The sequence below is a fragment of the Medicago sativa genome, chromosome 4 (assembly GCF_051527215.1).
Source record: "Medicago sativa cultivar Bolivia chromosome 4, Bolivia_mono, whole genome shotgun sequence".
Taxonomy (NCBI): domain Eukaryota; kingdom Viridiplantae; phylum Streptophyta; class Magnoliopsida; order Fabales; family Fabaceae; genus Medicago; species Medicago sativa.
In genome coordinates, this window is record NC_140752.1 from 87,896,239 (window position 1) to 87,915,810 (window position 19,572).

The 19,572-nt window shown below is 31.7% G+C and overlaps 2 protein-coding genes and 1 pseudogene across 4 annotated transcripts; 1 reads left to right on the forward strand and 2 right to left on the reverse strand.

Annotated features, from left to right (window-relative positions):
• Positions 1 to 233: 233 nt before the first annotated feature.
• On the reverse strand, positions 234 to 17,657 carry LOC146933322 (rust resistance kinase Lr10-like; annotated as a pseudogene). The gene is made up of 2 exons (XR_015007423.1): positions 17,285 to 17,657; positions 234 to 1,002 (listed from the first exon to the last, which is right to left on the reverse strand). The product of XR_015007423.1 is annotated as a rust resistance kinase Lr10-like (transcript).
• Positions 2,870 to 7,671, reverse strand: LOC146933323 (uncharacterized). Of its 2 annotated transcripts, XM_085705116.1 has the most exons (11): positions 7,438 to 7,671; positions 6,339 to 6,409; positions 5,922 to 6,070; positions 5,222 to 5,439; positions 5,073 to 5,110; positions 4,876 to 4,957; positions 4,482 to 4,555; positions 4,120 to 4,256; positions 3,310 to 3,506; positions 3,175 to 3,221; positions 2,870 to 3,068 (listed from the first exon to the last, which is right to left on the reverse strand). In XM_085705116.1, exons 1-11 carry the CDS (start codon positions 7,468 to 7,470, stop codon positions 3,002 to 3,004), a joined length of 1,113 nt encoding a protein of 370 aa, XP_085561242.1. In that variant the 5' UTR covers positions 7,471 to 7,671; the 3' UTR covers positions 2,870 to 3,001. The 2 variants fall into 2 exon arrangements, with proteins under 2 accessions (XP_085561242.1, XP_085561243.1); XM_085705117.1 differs by lacking the exon at positions 6,339 to 6,409 and having other exon boundaries at positions 7,438 to 7,634.
• On the forward strand, positions 12,287 to 15,055 carry LOC146933324 (mitochondrial dicarboxylate/tricarboxylate transporter DTC-like). Its single transcript, XM_085705119.1, has 4 exons — positions 12,287 to 12,488; positions 12,686 to 12,812; positions 13,922 to 14,136; positions 14,508 to 15,055. Exons 1-4 carry the CDS (start codon positions 12,456 to 12,458, stop codon positions 14,625 to 14,627), a joined length of 495 nt encoding a protein of 164 aa, XP_085561245.1. The 5' UTR covers positions 12,287 to 12,455; the 3' UTR covers positions 14,628 to 15,055.
• Positions 17,658 to 19,572: the final 1,915 nt, after the last annotated feature.

Here is a 19,572-nt window from a genome sequence, read left to right on the forward strand (position 1 = left end):
ACTTGTGTCAATGAATCTGTTTTTTCAAACCATTCTGAATTCAGACTGTGGTTTTAACCGAAAAATCTAAGATGGCCAAATCAAACTAGAGTTAGAATTAAAAGACATGTCCAACATGTGACCCCTCTCTTGGAGATATATAGCGTCCATTTGATATCTTCAGACTGTGGTTTTAACCGAAACATATGGAACATGCAATATTAGGAGTATAGCCAGAGGATCAAAGCAGAGCATTTAGCTAAAGGCAGAAGCCTTAGGCGAACGTTGTAAAGATGTAGATCTTGCTTCAACTGCATAATGAAAGTCTATAAGATTGTTCATGATGCAAATTATCATTATAATAGATAGATTACATTTTACGAAACCAAAATACATGGAAAAAAAAGTAATACTTATCTACTAGTACCCTTTAACGTTTGCATGATAACTGGAACAACCAATAGTGCCAATTTCATTCATTCTCATCGAATTCATTTGCATCTGCTAACGTCCTTTGCCAGGTTAAGAGAGATTCAGGATCAGGTGGAAGGTGTTGTGGAACTTCATCTCCTTCAAGCATATCTATCACTTCATTCATTGAGGGGCGATCATCTGGTTTCATTTGTATGCATTTTAATGCTATCACAATCATCTTCATAGCAATATTTTTCTTCTCCTGTGTTCCATTGTTTGTATCTATTGTTTCCTCAAATTGATCATAAATCCATCTAGCAAAGTAATCTTGCCAATAATTCTCTATATAATCTTTGTTCTTTTTTCTACCTGCCATTTCCATCAACATCATTCCAAAACTATAAACATCAGCTCTGTGAGATATGCTTCCAATGTTCTTGTACAGCAACTCTGGAGCCATTGTTCCTCTTGCTGCTGTTAAAGTTAAAATGTTTTGATCTATTCGGTACAACTTCGCCAAACCGAAGTCAGATATTTTCGGGTTGAAATTCTCATTGAGAAGAATGTTATGATGTTTTATATTAAAATGTATGATTTTAATATCACATCCTTGGTGTAAGTAATGAACTTCACGAGCAACTACAAGTTTGCATTGCTAAATTTTGCATTCATGTAGTGTACTAATTATTTAATAAATGCATTTCTCTCCTTTTTTTGGGGGGGTTTGATTTGACAATACAAGTAGTGTCATTTAAGTGATACATGAATATGAAGGTTATATCTGGCTATTCAATTTGAATAATTTTATTACAGAACAATTTTAGTGCACAAAATACTTGTAGATTATAAATTCATATTTTTTCCTAACTATGCATTTGCTTCTAGTTGGATACGATACACTTAACATGATACACTTATGTTTGAAAGTTCGTATGTGTGATTGCTACGATTTGGTTTTACGGAGTGTCTCGGTGAATTGTATGTGTGATTTCTCCTTTATTGAACACTAATTTTCTTTAGATTGGAAATGTGATATTCCGTGTGAATTGTGTGCATTAGTAGTTGTATAAAATCTTGAAATAAGAGAAAGAGGATATGCTAGAAATCTTGAAGGAAGAGAAAAATGATAGACATGAAGCGTTTCAAGGACTGAAGATAGAAGAAGAGAAGTTTAGTTTGTATGATTGCCCATCATTCAATCTGTCTAATAAAGAGGAAGTTTAGTTTGATTTAACACATCTTCTCGCTATGTTTGAACTCAAAAGATCAGTTCTATGAAATAGAATATGAAGGTCTTTGTATGATTTGCCTCACGTGTGAGAGAGGTTTGATCACTATATTGATCAATTGAGGAAAATTACATAAAATAATGAAGGGACAATTTGTCATATTTTTAGAATAATAAAATTAAGGCTTAATTTCATGTTTGGTCCCTTATTTTTTTATTTTAGGTTTTAAGTTGGTCGATTATATTTTAAAACTTTTAAACTGCACTTTTATGCTTTAAAAGTTTCAATTTCAAAAAATATTTTTTTTTTTGAAGAAATTTCAAAAAATATTTTAAAAGTTTCAATTTGGTCCTAAACGTTACTCACAGTTAAATAAGTTAGTCCCTTCATCCGGTCCAAAACATTACTCACAGTTAATTTTTTTTGAAGGATATAATATTGAGTTTAATAAAAAAAAATAATAATATTTTAAAACTGATTACGTAAATAAGTTGTATTCTCAACCATCCTTAAAAAATTTAAAAATTGTATTCTCAACCTAAAATTGACAACTTTCTCCTTCTCCTACTCTCGTTATGTTTTTACTCTCTATGTTGTTTTTGTCCCAAGATACAAAGAAAAAAATAAGGTTGTCCTAAAAATTGTCAACTTTTGATTGTTGAGATATCATTAATAAAAAAAAATTACGTTTGCCTATTGGTGTGATAAAAATCAAGGTCTTGTTAACGAGTGTTTTCAAGGACACTCTTTAAGGATACTCAATTAAGAAACTACTCCCTCCGTTTCAAAATAAGTCTTTTCTAAAAAAAATATCTGTCTCAAAATAATTGTCACTTTAAAATATCAATGTAGCATTTATTTATTTTTTCCTACTATTACACTCTTATTTATTGAATTTCATCTAACTTTACTACTCCACTAATTACAATTAATATGAGTATTTTAGTAAATGATACTAATTTTATTATTAAATTAAAATTAACAAAATTAATCATTTTCCTTAAAAATCGTACACATAACTTAAACAACTATTATTTTGAGACGGATGGATTATTCATTGGAAAAACTTATATTTCAATTTTCGATTGATTGAGTACACAAATATCTTCCTATAAAAACTTAATATTAAAGTCTTAAAAGTACCCTTAAGATACTCATTAGCAATTTTTCCTTAAAAAATAATAATAACTCTTCAATCCGCTAAGAAGAAATAAAGCATCTGCTCTGCAAATTAGCCAAACGTGTAGTGAAGTAAAGCTGGAAATTCAGAATATTCTGAACGGATTAAACATTTACATGTTTCCAACCACAACCACAAATTTACCACAAATTTCTGTACAGATTATACATTTACAAGTTCCAATCAAAAACACAATTTTCTACACAGAGGTAAGCAAATGTAGCCATATGTATTTCACAATACTCGTGATCACTTTGCTTGGAGACCTGCACACAAAAGAAACAAGGGGAGAAATAGAGACCCGTATAACCATTGGCTGGTATAAAATCAATATATTATTGCAACATATAAAACAAGGGAAGGATTATATACCATGAACAACAACCATCCTCGAGAAAGAATGTCAAAATAGCAACCATCTGCCATATGATAAGCAATGGTTAATAAACATAGAATACCCTTGAAATTTAACATATATATTCAAAAATTAATAAGCAGCAACAATACCACAAGGTAAGGAGCAATCCTAGAGTAATGGTCCGCAAATCCAGTGTAAAATCTCAATACTCCTCCTTCTTGGAACGTTTGAGTAATACAATGAAAAATACCATGATAGGGCATCCACCGAATCTGAATCCTCACATATTCTATGGGGAAAATTATCGTTGGAGCAAAAACCGCAGATACAACAACTGCAATTGAACCTGAACAGGATTCAAAAAAAAGTTGAATTACTAAATATGCAATATCTTGGGTATAAAGAGTTTATGAATATAGTATCATACCATGGATATTGTGAAAATAAAGAACCGGATTCAATGTTTTAAACAACAAGAAATTGATAGTTGGATTAAGAGTTAGTTTTACCCAATTGCATTGTCAATATCCAACTTACTCCAACAAAATAAGGTTAAACTATTCCTCCTGTCCTGGAACAAGTCAACACTTGGTCTAAATTTTAATCAGCCAGAGCCATCAAATCTTATCAGGTTGTTTAATTTTGATGTATGCACAGTGCACAATACCATTAAAAAGTTTGAGCAAAGAAAATAAGGTAGGATACATACAATAAAAAAGCAACCTCTCTTCAAGTTCACTGAGCCAGTAAATCACAGACACTCCCAAAAAAATTAAACTGTAGCAATCATACACTTAATTGGAATTTACATAAGTCATTTGTTAAGGCTGGCTACAAGTAATGTGTTAAATTCATTCTACCAAGCAAGCTGTTTGTTAAAAAATTTGTAGCGATCACAAACGATGTAGGAATTTACATGACCAAAAACAATTTTGAATAGTTTAGGAAGATCACTTTACCAACAACAATATCCATTTCTTCTTGACCAATAGTTTCCCTTAAGAAATGAAGGATTCCACAATAAGATAAAACATGGACTTCAACTCTTAATAAACCAAGAGCAGCTTGTTCGAAAAATAGGAGATCAGCCCATAAACTGAAACAACAAAAAAATTAAGTTAAAATCAATTAAACATATTGTTTTTAATGGATTAAGGTCTCATTTATGTGTGTGTTTATTTGAAGAAAAAGGGAAACTCTAAAGCCCTAAAAGCCAAAACAATGTCTGAAGAAAGCTCTTAAAGAAAGTGCATCATAAAGTCATTGTTTACAAAAAAGAATTGACATATAATTGATGAATAATGAGATCATAGCAACTCACAAGTATGGTCTAATTGTGGCAGAGATAGTGTCACCCCACACCAGCCCAGCAAATGCTGCAGACAATCCTAGAATCTGCAAGAAATGATTCAGATTAAACATCGATACATTCAACCACAGCCAACAATGCCGAAGCATTTATTCATACCAATTTAGGCTCAGCAAAATTCATGGATAGGATGTATTTGAATTGGATTTGGATATACTAGATGGATTAAATTAATCCATCAAAACGTCAAATGTTCTTTAAAACAATAAAAAATGACTTCATGTAATAAACATAAAAATTATCCAATCTATCAATTATCATTTTTCTCAATGGATGAATATCCATCCAATCCATCTATTTAAAATTATACTTTTTACAAAAAGGTAAACAACAGAAGAAACAATACCATATAGAATAATGTCAAAAGAAAATTCTTCAACATGGTCATGATGGATTGCACTAGACTCTTAAGCCAACTGATTGGCGACCTAAACAAAAAAGAAACATAGATAGCAAATGTGGTGAGAAAAATCAACCTAGATAACCATTGGGGAGAGGGGGGAATATAATAATCAATATAAGAGAAGGGGCATGTCTTATCACCTATAACAACGTCCCATGTTGAACAACATGCATATCATCTGTCATAAGCAAAATATACAACAGTCAAAAGAAAAATAGTAGTGACCAGTGAGTAATTACAGTATGCAGCGGTATTTGGAAACACATAACAAGGGCAAAAACAAAAATACCAAAAGGTGGGGAGCAATTCTGGAACAGTGGTTAGCAAATCCGGCATAAAATCTTAATATTCCTCCTTCTTCGAAGGTTGTAAGAGCACAATCCAGATACCCGGAGTAGGGGTAATTTCCCTCGGTGTTAGGTTGCATCCCTCGAAACTCAGTAATCACATATTCAATGGGAAAAAAGAAAGCTAGAGTAAAAAACACTGATACAACAACTGCACCACCTGAACAAGAGATTCAAAAAAAGTTAGTCCCTTGGGTACACATAAAGAGAGTGAATATAGTATCATACCATGAATGTTGCATTGTAAATATCCAACAAGCTGCAACAACCTCCTGTCCTTTTACAAGCCAACACTTGGTCTAAAATTTAATCAAATCTTATTAGGTTCCTCCGGTTCTCTTTTGATGTGTGTATAGTGCACAATTTGTTAAACTAAAGTTTCAGCCAAAAAATAAAATAAGGTAGGATACAATAAAAAATCAACCTCTTCAAAGTTGACTGAGCCAATAAATCACAAAGACACTCCCAAAAAAAAAATTGTAGAAATCACACACATTTTATAGAAATTTATTTGGCCAAAAACGTTCAGACATAAGTCATTTGTTAAGGCAGGTATAAGTAATTTGTTCAAGTCATTTTAAAAAAAACATATGAATTTATATGGCAAAAAATAGTTATCAATAGTTTTGATAAATTACTTACAAACCACGATATTCATTTCCTCCAGACCAAAAGTGCCTTTCATGAAACGAAGGCTTCCACAATACGATAAAACCAACATGACAACCCTTAATATAGCAAGAGCAGCATGTTCCCAAACTAGGAGACCAGTTTCAAAATCAGCTCTAAACCTGAAGAACAATAAAACGACCAAGTTAAAACGATAAAAGATGCGTTACATAAGAAATGTGAAGCACTCACACAAAGAAAACCAATAAACCATATCCTTTTTAATGGATTAAGGCCCCATTTCTGTGTGTGTGTGTGTGTGTGTGTGTGTGTGTGTGTGTGTGTGTGTGTGTGTTTGATTAAAGAAAAAGGGAAATCCAAAATCCACTGCTCAAGCTTACAAAAGGCAATTGAAATACAATTATGATGAATAATGTGATTACAACTCACATTAGATCTGCGATTAAGTGACGCGCCATAAACCCGTAAGCTAGCACAACAGATATTAGTGCCTGCTTGAACTGCATGAAGTAATTCAGTTTTGGACACACATACGCAGATTCATAACTCAACAAATTAAGGAGTGAAGACTTGATTGATAAAATAATTTGATTATAATAGTCATGATTTTCTTCCAATTTCTTTCCTTTACAGTTGATATACATCTCAGTAAAGAGTTTTCTTGCGCCACCAGATCACATACAAACATGCTCTATCCAAAAGCTACAACAACTCAAAATAGTGCACCATAACAGTGTGTGAAATAAAATGTATATTGATTGGTTGGAGAAAACCCCTAGTTGTGGTAAGGTTATGATCTTTAGGAAACTAGCTTAATAAAGCTCAAGATCATTCCTTCTTTAAGTACATTAACATGAGATTGTTTTAGTAACACTTCAATTAGCAACCATAACCAAGATCTTTGGGAATTAATTAGCTTAATAAAGCTTGCAGAAATTTCCATCCAACTACTTATCTAAGTGACAATAAGTTTATCTCTCTATACAGGTGAGTATATAAACATGGAGAAGTGCTAGAACGTGGCCAATTTCTTGGTAACACAAGGGTGCCACTGCCAATTTCCAAAGGCCTTAGCAAGGTGGCTCGTGCAGCAGAAAACACCTTGAAGTCGGTGTTGTCTATGGCGGAGACCTAAAATCTCGCAATCTCAATCGTTTTATGGTGCAGATATAGTGGAATATCGGCGTCAAGTTAAAATCTGCCACCAAAATCCAACATGGCACCGCTATTCGATAACAATGGAAGTCTTTAAATATACTATAATATGATCAGATGATGCAATTGCAATTTAGTCATCCTAGAAAAATGAATCGCACAGTCTTTCTACAACAATGGATCATAGTATAGTGTATAGAAAAGTCAAGAACAAAAATCATGAACAGCAATTGCAATTCAATAGCAAAAATCAGAGCGTAACTACAACTAGGGTTTCTACATTACATAACTCAACACAAATTATGAGAATGTAAATGTATATTGAACAAAAATCCAAAAAAGGTAAAGAAGTGAAGAAAGTAGAAAACCTAACCATAGAGAGAAGAGCATGACCAAAACCAGACATGGTGACAGTTGCAAAGTTGTGATTCTAAGAAGCATGAAAAGTGTTTGGTTAAGCCACGCATTGCTGCTCTTTTATAGTGGTTTGGGAATTTGGAGTTGTGGCGCGGTGATGCCTCTACTGCGGAGGAGCAGAGAATCCCAATCACCCTCATCCCACTGTGGCTCACCAACATCACAATTCTTTTTAGAATCACTAAACCACAAGCTCTCAGGTTTAGAGCTGTCAATTTTAAGTTGATTGAAGGAAAGATTTTAGGAAATAACAAATATATCATACTTGTTAAGTTGCTATTAATGAATAAATAATATTTTTAAAAATATGACCGTTAAGAAATTCTAGTGTATGATGATATTTTAAAAGAGTAAATAGTCAATTGCCCTCTGAAATTATCCCCTGAAATTAACAAAACTTCAATTACCCCCTGAAATTGCACAACGTTAATCAGTTTACCTCATCCGTCAAATTTTTCTGTTAGTAAACATGACCTTTTGCAAATACCCCCCGAAGTTTGGCACTTATGTGCAAAATGCCCCCTGAACTTGAAAATTTATATTTTTTTCTTATCCTTAAAAGTGACTGCATTATCACTGAATTGTGTAGTATATTAGCTAAGTTTTGACGGTATATATACAACCATATATGTTCCTTTAAACGATCAAACATTAACCATGTATTAGAGTCTAATGATATGCAAGTCAACATAGTAAAGTACAGCCACACTTGTCAGATGGAAAACTAATACATGTCATACATAATGAAGCACATAAATAATAAATAATATATGATTGGCATAACCAAGAATACCAAGATGTCAAAATATATGGGTTTGCTATTGCTAATTTTAACCACACCAAAAATTTTCACTTCCTTTATATTGTGAGCGGTGCACACCACCAACACACTTATCTCATTTTCAAGAAAAAATACATAAACTTGTTACTTCTCTCACTTTATAAAAGATCTTGAAGGAATCATGGTCTTCTTCCCCCGTTAGGATTCAAAGAAATGGTAATAATATTATATTATGTATATTTCATTATTTTTTTAAGAGAATAAAAAAACATGATAGCCACCATCCTTTTGATCTCTAATGGGGTGAAGGACAACTTGAAAAAGAAAAAACAACATCTAATGTTGGAACAAAGAAATACTTTTATGTTTGTTTTGTAAATATTCTTGAGTTTTGAACATTATTGTAGAGTTTACCAAATACTGCCAATTTGTTCTACCATACTGCCAATATATGGTTGTATATCGTCAAAATTTAGCTAATATGCTCCACAATTCAGTGATAATGCAATCACTTTTAAGGATAAGAAAAAAAATATAAATTTTCAAGTTTAGGGAGTATTTTGCACATAAGTGCAAAACTTCAGGGGGTATTTGCAAAACGTCATGTTGACTAACATAAAAATTTGACGGAGGGGGCAAATTGATTAACGTTGTGCAATTTCAGGGGGGGTAATTGAAGTTTTGTTAATTTCAGGGGGTAATTAACGAAACTTACAATTTTAGGGGGGGTAATTGACTATTTACTCTATTTTAAAAGCTAGGAAGAAAGCTTCATACTTATTTTTAGAGGAAGAAAGTTTTAGGATGTGTTTGATTGCTAGAAGTGCGTACTAAATAGAACAACACAAGATAGAATCGCAAAACAAAAAACTGAATAATACATGACAAACTTTTATGTTATTGAATAACTTTTGTTCTAATACGATTTTTTGTGGACAAAAAGTTATTTATGTATTTCAGATAACTTGGACGTGGAACAAAAAGTTGTGTTGTTGTTTAATGAGAGACAAAAATTTATGTTTTTGTCCCCTTGCCTCTAATTTGTCTTGTACAAGAAACAGTTTTATAAATCAAACACTGTACAACTCGACTTGTCTTGTCCTTCACTTTTTTGCATATCAAACGCATACTTAGTGTGTCTTTGGTTTTGCAATGGATAGAATTGATTATGACAAAATTTATTTTGACAAAATTGTCACAAAATAATTGTTCAAATATCGTTTCTCATACAAATAGTGTGTCCAACCAAACAATTATTTACTTCTATAGTTAGATGATCTTCTGTGGCAGCTCACACGGTTAAAAGCGAAAAAAAATAGAAAGAAAGAAAGAAAAAAAAAGAGTTAGATGATCTTGAGTAAGTTTAATTCTCGTGTTTTTTGTTCTACTTTAATATACCTTTTGATTTATAATTTATTTATTTGTAGGGAATGAGAGAAACCCTAATGTATATATTTTTGATGTGCAATTGTAAAGACTAATATCTTGAACCGGATATGACGATAATGAGTGGCAAAACTCTCCATTAAAAGATTTGATATTGTTGTATTTCGAGTGCTGAATTTGAACTCATAACCTCTAGTTAAGTTAGAAGAAAACACTTAGTATCTCATCCAAAAGCTCATGAGTGATACTCCATGTCTAATATAACAGAAAAAAAAACCAACGTATATTGCAAGGAAAAATGTAAATCAACTAACTCAATGTATATTGCTGGGGAAAATGTAAATCAACTACTTGAGTCTCTTCTAACTTAACCAAACTCTCAAGTTTAAACTCGAGTTTTAGCATGCATCAACATCAAAATTTTTAAAGAGAATTTTCTACTCATTTAACTCTCAGAGAGCTGGATGATTAATTTTGAAAGTTGTGTGTGGAAGATACACAATTTATAAGGAAAAAAATCGCTTGAATACAATATACTTTTTTTTTTGGTACAACAATATACTTTTTTTAATACAATATACTTATATATGCACGTGCACGCATTTATTTATAAGTACATATAACTTAGGTAAGGTATGTCCATATGGGTGGGAATAAGTCGGATTGGCCGACAAGAGTCTACCACTTGGCATGTTTAGGCCTTGCACGATTTGGTTATTAAAAAGGTTAGACTTAGGCCTTTAAAAAAGCATATTTAAGTAAATAGATCAAACTTAGGCTATCAAAAAAGCATAAGAAGCCCTGTAGGACGACCTTTTTATGCATATTATTAAAACTTTATTTTTATTTGTATTAAAATGTAATTTATATCAAAGATAAAAAAACAAGAAACAACTCAAATAATGGACTGTTTAAATAGACATTAAGATCTTACAGTGAAATAGACCTTTAAGGCCTTATACTGATAGACAAACCTTACAGTAAAATAGATTTTAAGACATGTTGAGCCTATTTAAAAATAGATAAAATGGACTATTTAATGGATTTAATATAAAATAGACATGTAAATAGACTTTCAGGTCAGATCAGACTTTTAAATAGGTTATGCCAATCCAAAAAAAAAAAAGACCTACGAAAAACTATATGCCAAACTTAAGCTTACAAATCTTTCATATACTAGGCTCAGGGCCATCGACACCTGACCTAGTCTTGTCTATTCCCACCCTTATCTGTCCCTTCACTAGTAAAAATAAAAATAAGATCATTTAACAAAATAATAAAGATGTATAATCTGTCAAAAGAAAAAATGTATAAAACTAGAAAGAAAGAAAGAAAGTTTATCCAGGCCCCTAAAACAAATCGAGGAAAGAAGTCCCACGTCGAAATATCTGAAAAATAGAGAAGGGGACTGACTATAGATGTTTGATAGCGTCGATAAGCTGTTTACTGCATTAGCTTATAAAGCTTGTTGGATCAAAATGTGATATGGTAACAAGCTTGTTTTGCGAACTTATAGTATTTTAGAGATGCCATTTTAAGTAGCTTTGAACTTAGGGTTAGAGACGCCTTTATTTTTTTACGCTTTTTACAACTGCACACTAACTTAAACAGGTCTTTTTTTCTTCTTGTAAGCATCGGTACACGTTACGCCATTGCTTGCCTCTTGTTCTTCAATTGTACTGATATAAATGCATCTTACTCTTTCTACTGATATCTAGCTATTGTTCATAGAGCTGTGTAGTATTTAACTTGAAATAAAAAACATATTATAACGAAGTTAAACAACAGTAGTAAAACATTGTAAAGAAACAATAGTAAAACCAAAAAATCTCAATTAAATTCATGGCGTACATTTGACATTTTGATGCTTTGCCCCTTTGCCCATCCAAACGAAGTGTCAAAAATGTTTAAAGTAATGAGTAGGGGTGTTCGTGGTTCGGTTTGGATCGGTTTTGAGGCAAAAACTCATCCGATCCAAAGATAAAATTATATGCGGTTCGGTTCGGTTATGGATGATTAATTTTAAAAAATCGATTCGATCCGATCCAATTTAACACGGTTTAATTTGGAACGGTTTTTGGATATCTAAATTACAAATTGTAACTATTTTTATTAATAATAATCTTATTAAAATATGATAAAATAATACGTTTGATATGGTATATAACATATGATTTACAAAAAAATTAATAGTACAAAATAAAAATGATTGATTATCTTTGAAACATATGAAAGAGAAACAAAATTGATTAAATTAAACTCACATGTAATATTAAAAGAATTAAAAAGAAAATAAATAATAGCTTAATATAATATATTATAATTATAAAAATAGAAATATATATTAAAATACATGTATGCGGTTCGGTTTGATTTTGAAAATTCAATCCAATCCGAACGATTTTCATAAAATGCCATCCAAAAACATCCAATATTATTCGGTTTTATGCGGTTTTTGATTTTATTGGATCGGTTTGGATTTGAATATCCCTACTAATAGGATAGCACTTGTGTATCATGATGGTATACACGAAGATGCATGTGTAAAGGGAAAGTAAGAATATCTTAATAATTTAGATTACAATTCTACCCTTTTGTCTTCACATATTTCAAGAGGAAAATCTGGGTTTTATTATGTCCAATTTAAAAGGTGTGATTCACAAACACCTTAAAAGTGAGTGGTGTTTTGAAAGAGCAAAACCCCGTATATATAAAAGAGTGCCGTGGTGCCGAGAGTATCAAAGGTTATTGATTTTCTTTTGAAAGCGATTTTCCTTTTGAAAGCGATTTTCCCATCCACCGTGCCTATGAATAAGGGTGTTGCTGCTGCCGCCGACAAGGTTTTTTTCAATTCTTACCTTGTTTTTATTTTCTTCAATCACACCTCCTTGCTTTACTTTCTTAATCATCCTCGATTTGCTTTGTCGATTGTTTATTTTGATATTTTGATATTTTAGGCTTTGGCTCTGGTTTTTGTTATTTACCACTTGTTTAGGTATGTTTTAAACTGGTGTATAACCTGAATCACTTGATGCAGGGTCTGCCTTTTTGGCATGACAAAACTCTTACTGCTGTAAGAGTCGCTGCACTGTATTTTTCCTATCGTCCAACCAAAGAGTTCTTCAAGGATACTATTGGTCTCGACTTAACGCCTACTGCTCTGTGTAAGTAATCTTACTTGAACCTGTTCTGTCCCTTTGCTTTTGTATGTGTATGTTGTTAAGATTTATGTATTGCTTGTGTATTATGTTTTCGGTTTTGGCTATCCAATATTAAAAAACATAGTATAGTATCCAATGGTCTCTCACTCACTAAGTAACTTCCTAGCTAGGTATGACAACCAAACTCGCATTAGCCCGAACCAAACCTTGACTGGTTTTGGGTTTCCCTGATTTCAAATAACGGGTACGTATATAGGTATCCATCCACCTGAACCAATACCCAAACCCATCATAAACGTAGAAAATCAATTTATTACCCCTTTATATAAATAGAAACTCAAACCTAAATCATTTCACTACATTCACTTATCTGATTTCTCTATCTTCTCTTTCCACGTCTCACACCCTCGATCTCTCTCTTCTCCATCTGCATAGCCATCGATTGCCATCATCTCGATAATGTAATACAACATTGCTCTCAGGGCTGAAAAATACTTTTTTTTTTTATTTTTTTTTTAAATTATGCGCTACGGGGGTGGGGCGGGGATACCCAAACCCGTCGGGATGAGATTCTATTTCTCATCCCTGTTGAATATGGATAGAGTAATGGGCAAATATATGGGATTAGTGTATAGGAACGGAATTTTATTTACTAGCTGATTGGTGGATTACCTAATTGTCTCTCCCCCACAACGTAGATACGTTGTCAGTAAGCTAGATTCGTGTATATCATAGGTATTATGATATGTATTTAGTAAGCCAAAATTGCTGGAACTATTTGATTAGAAGTTTTTTAATAGCAAAAACACTAGTTCAAACCAATGCCATTTTGTGTAAGGTTGAATGAGTTGAACTATTCATGCCAGGCTGAGGTGTTCAACTAAACAAAAAATATATCTTAACTTTATGGCGGCTTAATTTATCCTTTTTCTGGAGCTCAATGTTCCAATTTTTATTAAATGAGTCTTTCACCTTTATTTATACGCTTTTGTTTCATTAATGCTCTTGCAATTTGTCTCTTGAACTTTGTTTGATGCTCTGTTTCATTCTACCTGCTTTCCATGAGTTCTTCCTTTAGTTGACCCTAATTTGCTATTGGATATTTTGTTCAGGTACAATTTTTGTATCTATTATTTATGCAGCTGCTTGCAGTTTACCATTTGAATATGTGATGATTCAGATTCAGAAGATGCAACCTGATGCTGAAGGGAAATATCCATACACCGGCTTTCTTGATTGCGCTGTCAAAACCTACAAAGCAGGAGGAATTTTGAAATTTTACACTGGATTCCCTCTCTATTGTGTCAGGATTTCTTTTCGTGTCTTGGTATTATTCTTTTACCTTTGTTTTGTTTTTCTAACTACTACTGCTATTATTGTTGCTGCTGCTGCTATTAGTTTATAATTTATAGGAAAAATGCATCTTAGGGTTATTTAAGTTTAACGTTCATACCGAATTAGTCCTTATAGTTTTTTTAGTTTCAAACTGCTATTTTGTTGTTGCTTCTATTAATTTATAATTTATAGGCTAAATGCATCTTTAAATGACCAATTTAAAGTTAAAAAGACTAATTCGGTACAAACGTTAAACTTAAAGGCCCATAATACACTTGGCCTAATTTATATTTGGGAATGTTGTTGTGAATTTTATAATTTATATTTGAGTATATTCTCAAGTTTATATATTGCTCGTTGCAGATGGCATGTATAGCCGTCAACAACCTTGGCGACGGTAGAAAAATTGCAGGTTATTGCCAAGTAGCAGTGAAGTTGCTTATTGAAAAATTGTCTATTTTGCTGGATAGACTTTGTTTTTGAATATTCTAACTTAATTGAGCTTATCTATTGACATAAGTTTTGCGAGGATGTTTAAGAGAACTTATGAAAATAGCTTGTAGCATTTTTCATAAGCTTTTTTCAACATATTTTCATAAGTTCTTTAAGGAAACAACTTATATAAAAAAACAATTAACTTAGTTTTAACTTATGCTATAAAAATAGTCTATGCAAACTTATACAAAAATGCTTATTATGAAGCGTTTATGCTATAAGTTGCTGGTCAATGTCTATATCTCACTGCCCAAATAATATTTTGGGATGGTATTAGAGGATTGCAAAGTTTAAGTTTGGACTTCAGTTCTTTTATTATGTTTAGATTATTATAGTGACTATTGGCTATCCTATTAATTAGATAATATATTAGCTAAATTTGCTTTGGCAAATGCTGATTTAGTTTGGATAGAGAATGTGTGCCTCAAGATACTGTTTCTGCTTTGACCTCTGATTTCATGCAAAATTCTTTCTACAATGAATGTTAAAAAACAAATCAATATTTCTAATCAAATGTTTTAACATAAAAGTAAATTAATATATAAACAAGATTCACTGATTTCGAACAATTTGTCAAAATGATTCACATTATAAACATTAATTAATTAGTTGAGAGGTTCCAATGGAGATATCCACTTTTGGATATCCAACAATTTTCTATATAATTTTTGTTCTTTTTTCTTCCTGCCATTTCCATTAGCATCATTCCGAAACTATCAGCTTTATTATAGACACTTCCGATGTTCTTGTACAACAATTCAAGAGCCATGTACCCCAATGTTCCTCTTAAGGCTGTTATAGTTAAAATCAGGGGTGGGCAAAAAGAACCATGAACCGAATCACCGTGCGAACCGAACCGAACCAAACCAAAAATAACCGAACCATTATAATGGTTCACGAACCGAACCGTTAATTTATTAACAGTTCTTGAACCATAACCGAACCATCTTGAACCGAACCGAACCGTTTGAACCGAACCAAACCACTTGAACTTTTTTTTTTTTTTTAAGGAAACCACTTGAACTCTTTGTTGGATCTTTCCAAAAAAAAACAACTTATTTGAAATAGCTTATTTAAAAAGCTTATTTTATGCAAAACACCTTATTTTAAAAACAGCTTATTTTATGAAAACAACTCATTTTAAAAAAACAGCTTATTCAAAACAGCTTATTTGAAAAACAACTTACTTAAAAAAAACAACTTATTCAAAACAGCTTATTTTATGCAAAACACCTTATTTTAAAAAACAGCTTATTTAAAAAAAACAACTTATTTTTAAAAAAACAGCTTATTCAAAACAACTTATTTTAAAAAACAATTTATTTTATGAAAAACACCTTATTTTAAAAACAGCTTATTCAAAACAGCTTATTTTCAAAAAACAACTTATTCAAAACATGTTTTGAATAAAATAAGTTGTTTTAAATAAAATAAGTTGTTTTAAATAAGCTGTTTTAAAATAAGCTGTTTTTCTAAAATAAGTTGTTTTCATAAAATTAGCTGTTTGAATAAGCTGTTTTTTAAAATAAGGTGTTTTGCATAAAATAAGTTGTTTTGATTAAGTTGTTTTTAAAAAGAGATCGTAACAAGCTATTTTTAATAAAATAAGCTTTTTTGAATAAACTGTTTTTCATAAAAGAAGCTGTTTTGAATAAGTTGTTTTAAAAAATATAAGTTGTTTTTCATAAAATAAGCTGTTTTTTAAAATAAGGTGTTTAGCATAAAATAAGTTGTTTTGAATAAGTTGTTTTTAAAAAAATAAGTTGTTTTTAAAAAAATAAGTTGTTTATCAAATAAGCTGTTTATTTTAAATAAGGTATTTTCATAAAATAAGCTGTTTTGAATAAGCTGTTTTTTAAAATAAGGTGTTTTACATAAAATAAGCGGTTTTGAATAAGCTATTTTTAAAAAGAGATCGTAATAAATTGTTTTTCATAAAATAAGTTTTTTTGAATAAGCACTTTTTACATATTAATACATATTTTTTTACCGTGTTTAATCTTATATTTTTTTTTTGACAGAGTGTTTAATCTTATATATTACATTAATTTAATCTATATTATTATTACTTCATATCTTTCAAAAAATAATCGATAATAATTTTCATACTATAATTTTTACTTCTTAATATATTTTGCATTAAACTTATTATTTTACTGTGTTTGTGTAATAATAATATTAATAAAAAAAATTATATTCTTAAAAAAAGTAAATAAAAAAATATTTTGCATTTTGGATAAAAAAAGGATAAAAAAACACAATTAAATTCACAAAAGGATAAAAAAAAAATACATTTCGGTTCAAAATATTGGTTTTGGTTCGGTTCGGTTCATAGGTAAGAAAACGGTTAACCGAACCATAACTTTGGTTCAGTTCGGTTAGCTCCATACTTGAAACGGTTCGGTTTTCCCGAACCATTTCAAAATTTCAGTTCGGTTCGGTTCGGTTTTTTAGGTTAACCGAACCATGCCCACCCCTAGTTAAAATGCTTTGATCTATTCGGTACAACTTCGCCAAACCAAAATCAGAATCTTTGGGTTGAAATTTTCATAAAACCAAACCAAAATCGGAATCTTCGGGTTGAAATTTTCATAAAAAAATGTTACGGTGTTTTATACTAAAATGTATGATTTGCATGTCACAACCTTGGTGTTAGTATTGATTTCCATGAGGAATTCCAAGAGAAATGTCATAAATTTTATCGTAGCTTAATGAGGATGAATTTCCTTGCTCATGTGAAAATGTGTGTTTATCAACAGAACCATTAGGCATGAACTCGTAGATCAGAGCTGGCTTTGTTCTTTCTGCACAAAATCCAATTACCTGCACTACATTGACATGGGAAATTCTTCCAATAGTTGCAACTTCGTTGATGAAGTCTTGTCCATTGGTTTCAGACTTAGACGATACCTTAACAACTACTTTGTGTTTGCTTTGTTGCACTCCTTCATAGACAGAACCGTAACCTCCTTCACCCAACTTATGCTTGAAATGTTTGGTCATTTTTTAATTTAAGAGTAAGAATATCTAATGGGCATGAAATTGTTGTGACTTTGGATGAAATCTTCAACCGTGTCAGCATAACCCAAAAAGATACATTTCCTGGACTTAGAGTATGTGATTGTGGTTATTGGAGGCTAACTGGTTTACCATGCAAGCATGCATGTTCATGTATTGCATATAAGAGAGCTAATTAATGTGGAGATGTTCTGTGATGATTCTTATTCTACCACAACAGTTTGTGTTACTCAGAGATCATACATCCCATGCCTGAATCAGGTTTAATATGATAAAAAGTCAAATGCTAAGAAATAACAAAACTAATTAGCTCGATTGACAGGCCTCACAACCATGATTGTCTCAATCATTCACGTTCTGGCAATTTCAACCATTTTAAAAGAAGTTTTTATACTCCAATTGACAAATACCGTGCATACTTCTACCAAAAAAACTTTCAGATCTAAATTGTTTCTCCCAAACGATGCCATTGACATTGAGTGGAATATACTTCCCAAATTCCTATTGAAATCTAAATTAATAACCCAAAAAATGGTTATACTGATTTTCAATTACAAGAAGAAAGAGAATGCCTCCTTCAGTATACCCAGGATAAATAGACAGAATATTGAACAAAAGATCTGAAAAAACAAATTAAAAACTGCAACAAAAACAGAACCCAGAACCAACCACAATATTTCATAAGAAGTGTAATCCCCATCTCGAAAAACGGTATACATCACCGGCGACAAAGACATTAACGTCCAAAACTTCGACATGAGACTGACATATCGATGACAGCTAAATGACTATGAGATGGAACAAATTTAACATCGCGAGAAAGACAATAGATCTCCCCATAAAGATGTTTCAGATACAAGGATGTCTAATGGTGCATGAGACAGGGAAAGAGATAACCATGGGATAACGTAGCAAAGTTAAAGTAAAGTTTTTTTTTTTTTTTTCACACCCAGAATGTTGTTTGTCAGCCTTGTTTTTGATTGGATTTAGTGTTGTTTTTCAAAAACAAACAAAAAATTAGAGGAGTGTGGCCAGTTATAATTGGAGTTTGTTAGAGGGTGTGACCCTAGCATTCCTCTTTTAGATATGGTTCAAACTTCTACATCGTAGAGATTTAAAACTGAATCTAGGATGACTAGTTATAACAATTCATAAAACAGATATTCTCCTGTCTTCTGCCATTTCCTCATGCTCACAACATATAACACAAATTCATAAAACAATAGACATTCTTTCATCGTTCTCCACAGACAGTTAATGCACACAAAGACACGAAGCTATCTACGAATTGTAAAGTGTTACAAGCAACCCATTGTTGCACAAACTATGCAATGCAATTGTTATCATTCACCTACACAATCAAACATATATATCTACATTTACTCATTTTATAAGCAACTTTATTTATAATAAGAGTAGAACATTATCATTTGATAAAATAGAAAAATAACATAACTGACATTAAAATTAAAATAAGAACCGATGTGTTTTATAATCAAATGGAAAACTACAAAATAATTTAAGCATTGAAATGGTAAATTCGGTGATGTTTTTTATATTCATATACATCATCTGTGGCAACTCCAATATCGTTGTCTGTATTTTTGGCTACCAACCTAAAAGCCTCTACATCGTGAGCTCTAGGAATTCCAACACGCTTATAATAGCAATACATTACCATCCTTTCATCGTGTTCTTTCCACGCTTCCATGAAATACACACTACGTGCATTTGAGATGTCTACACTCCAAGTTAAAGCATGAAAGCTTGCAAGTAACACCGACGGTTTACCCCTCACCACCTCTTCACCATGAAATTATTTTGCAACAAAGAGCTTAGATTCTAAGTCCAACTCAATACCTTTGACCACCTCTTCTTTGACAACAAGAGTAGCAGTGACGGATCTTCTCAAGAG

Coding starts and splice junctions, on each gene's coding strand:
- LOC146933324 (XM_085705119.1), top strand. CDS start 12,456: ATGAATAAGGGTGTTGCTGCTGCCGCCGACAAG. Junction 12,489..12,685: donor TTGCTGCTGCCGCCGACAAG/GTTTTTTTCAAT, acceptor CACTTGATGCAG/GGTCTGCCTTTTTGGCATGA. Junction 14,137..14,507: donor GGATTTCTTTTCGTGTCTTG/GTATTATTCTTT, acceptor TGCTCGTTGCAG/ATGGCATGTATAGCCGTCAA.
- LOC146933323 (XM_085705116.1), bottom strand. CDS start 7,470: ATGTCTGGTTTTGGTCATGCTCTTCTCTCTATG. Junction 6,410..7,437: donor GTCATGCTCTTCTCTCTATG/GTTAGGTTTTCT, acceptor TACTTCATGCAG/TTCAAGCAGGCACTAATATC. Junction 3,507..4,119: donor AGAAATGGATATTGTTGTTG/GTAAAGTGATCT, acceptor AATCCTGTTCAG/GTTCAATTGCAGTTGTTGTA.